This window comes from Agrilus planipennis, unplaced genomic scaffold, assembly GCF_000699045.2.
Source record: "Agrilus planipennis isolate EAB-ADULT unplaced genomic scaffold, Apla_2.0 scaffold240, whole genome shotgun sequence".
Classification (NCBI taxonomy): domain Eukaryota; kingdom Metazoa; phylum Arthropoda; class Insecta; order Coleoptera; family Buprestidae; genus Agrilus; species Agrilus planipennis.
The window spans coordinates 164,898-167,419 of NW_020439153.1; the positions used below are offsets into that span (position 1 = coordinate 164,898).

General features: G+C 36.5%; 1 protein-coding gene across 1 annotated transcript in view; it reads left to right on the plus strand.

Annotated features, from left to right (window-relative positions):
* Positions 1-2,522, plus strand: part of LOC108739717 (diacylglycerol kinase eta) — an 85,071-nt gene that overhangs the window by 74,892 nt on the left and 7,657 nt on the right. Inside the window, exons 18-20 of the mRNA XM_025977870.1 lie at positions 258-445; positions 709-1,481; positions 1,628-2,039. Of these exons, the coding sequence (XP_025833655.1) occupies positions 258-445; positions 709-1,481; positions 1,628-1,918 (1,252 nt within the window). The 3' untranslated portion in view covers positions 1,919-2,039. The remainder of the gene's footprint in view (positions 1-257; positions 446-708; positions 1,482-1,627; positions 2,040-2,522) is intronic.

Below are 2,522 nucleotides of genomic sequence, written 5' to 3' on the forward strand. Positions count from 1 at the left end.
TCGAAAATGCTGCTTATCGCTCTCCATATTTAAAAGGGCACCAACCAAAAACTACTGCGTAGAATTAATTGGAATTTTTCACACACAAGCCTTGCTATATGAGCTCTCAAAGCATATAAAAATTATATGGCTTAAATGTGAAGTTGGGTGCAAAAGAATACAATTAAATCCTCTGTCGGGAAAAAACGAAATGACTTTCCGAACAACCCTATTAAAATACAAATGTTGTTTTAAATTAATGGACTGTTTTTGTTTAGTTTTATGGGTGGTATTAACTTTTGGGGAGGTACAAAAGAAGATGACATCTTTTTGGCACCGTCGTTTGATGATAAGATTTTAGAAGTTGTTGCTGTTTTTGGTTCGGTCCAAATGGCAGCATCCCGACTCATTAACCTTCAACATCATCGAATTGCTCAATGTCAAAGCATTCAGATAAACATTTTAGGTAAATATATACACTTACCCGCATCGACTATTAATTTAGAAGATCCTTTCTGTGTGCACAGAAATAGCTCCCTTGTCACTTTGACCTTTTGGGTAATGGAATCAATTATACCAAATTATCTTCCAAATCAATTTACTCCTATTCGATTTTCTAGTGCACTTTAGTAACTACTTTTCCTTAATTCATTTTAAAAATAAAAGTAGATTCGTATAATTCATCCGGAAAGATGAAAAATGTCATCTAGACACTAATATTATCCTTAGGTGATGAAGGAGTTCCTATTCAAGTTGATGGAGAGGCATGGATTCAACCGCCAGGTATAATCCGCATCTTGCATAAAAATAGAATGCAAATGCTTTGCAGAAACAGAGCTTTGGAAAACTCATTGAAAACTTGGGAAGAAAAGCAGAGGCATCAAGAGAAACGCCTTTCAATATCCCACGACAAAACGAGATCAAGTTTGACCAGGCAAAGTATGCCTAATCAAGAAAAATCATTCCTTACAGTACCTACAGAAAAGATAAGACAACATTCCTTCAGTGGAGCAGTTCCCGTTTTAGAAAAGTCACCTTCCATCAGTTTCGACAGGATGCCTCCATCCGCGGCTTCAACAAGAGAACCAGAATTACTATTTTCCGATGAGGAACATGCTCTACTGTTAGCTTTTATTGAATGTGCAACCACCTTGACCAAGTGGATTAAGATATTAGCCATTAGTTACGACTTAGAAGTCGATTTGTACAGTTTGGCCAACAAAGCGGATAAGTGCCTCGAATGTATACATCCTAACGGTAAGCTTCTAGAGGGACCTTCTTTACGAGTAGAATTTACCAAGCTGGTTAATACTGTTAAGCACCTTTACGAAGACAGTTGCAATCTACTTCATGACAGGGGAGATAAGCTTAAACTGAGGGACGACATAGAAAATAAACTTAGCATTTCTTTGGCTAATATGGAAATGGAACTACGAAAATGCTTTACGTACGAAAATTCAGCTGGGAACTTGGTTTATCTCCAATCTACTCATGACGATCAGGTAAGATAATTACACATGTACTTCATACATCCGAATTTGCGCGCGCAACATCCGTTGCATGTTAAAATTTTAGTATAACCTCAAATTTTTAATTAAAAAGGGAATTGTACAAACAAAATGAAGTGACTTGAATATTTTTTTGTAAGGGTGAACGTAAACGCAAGGGTCTGTTTTGGCTGAAACTACGCACCCGTGGTTCGGTACTGCATTCCCAACAGCAAGCTAAGGATGTAGCGTCCTGGGGAACCCATGAGGTCGCCACGTGGCTTGAAACGTTGCAGCTGTCAGAATATATAGACAGTTTCGTTAAAAACGACATCAGAGGACGAGAATTGCTCACTTTAGCACGTCGAGATCTAAAAGATCTAGGCGTCACGAAAGTAGGACATGTGAAAAGAATCCTGCAAGCCGTTAAGGATTTATCTCAAGGGGCTTAAGATTGACACAGGTGCAGCCTAATCCAGCAGTAGAAATTATATGGAATCCTCATTATTCACGATTGCAACGACTGCATTTTCTGGAGATTTTTCTCAGCAGAGGTCAACGACGATTCTAGAGGTAGAATTCTTCTCATAGTAAAACCAAGTAAATCTTTTTTACTAACACTTCTCAAGAATGATATCGAACTAACCTTACCTATTTCACTTTATTTGTTTAGGGATGATTATATACAGGGTGTCGTCATTTTTTTCCTATATATATCACTGAAGAAATAATTTATGGCGAATGGAAATTTTATCGGCTATACAGGGTGGTCATAACTTTAAAATATAAAACTATTATAACAACATAATAGAATAATTAATATTTTTTCTCTACATTTTTCTTGACTTGACTCAATTCGTGTGACCGTGAAGTTTTGTGTAAAGAAGTAAATAATACGTTCTCAAATACATTACCTAAACAAATAGAGCAAGAAAAAGTTTTTTACCACCCTGTATAAGGTAGAATGAATTTCCTATATAATTTAACTACATGATTAAAATTAATAATACGAAAACTCTGACAATGAAAAGTATTGTTGTTCGCCGGCGGCCACGA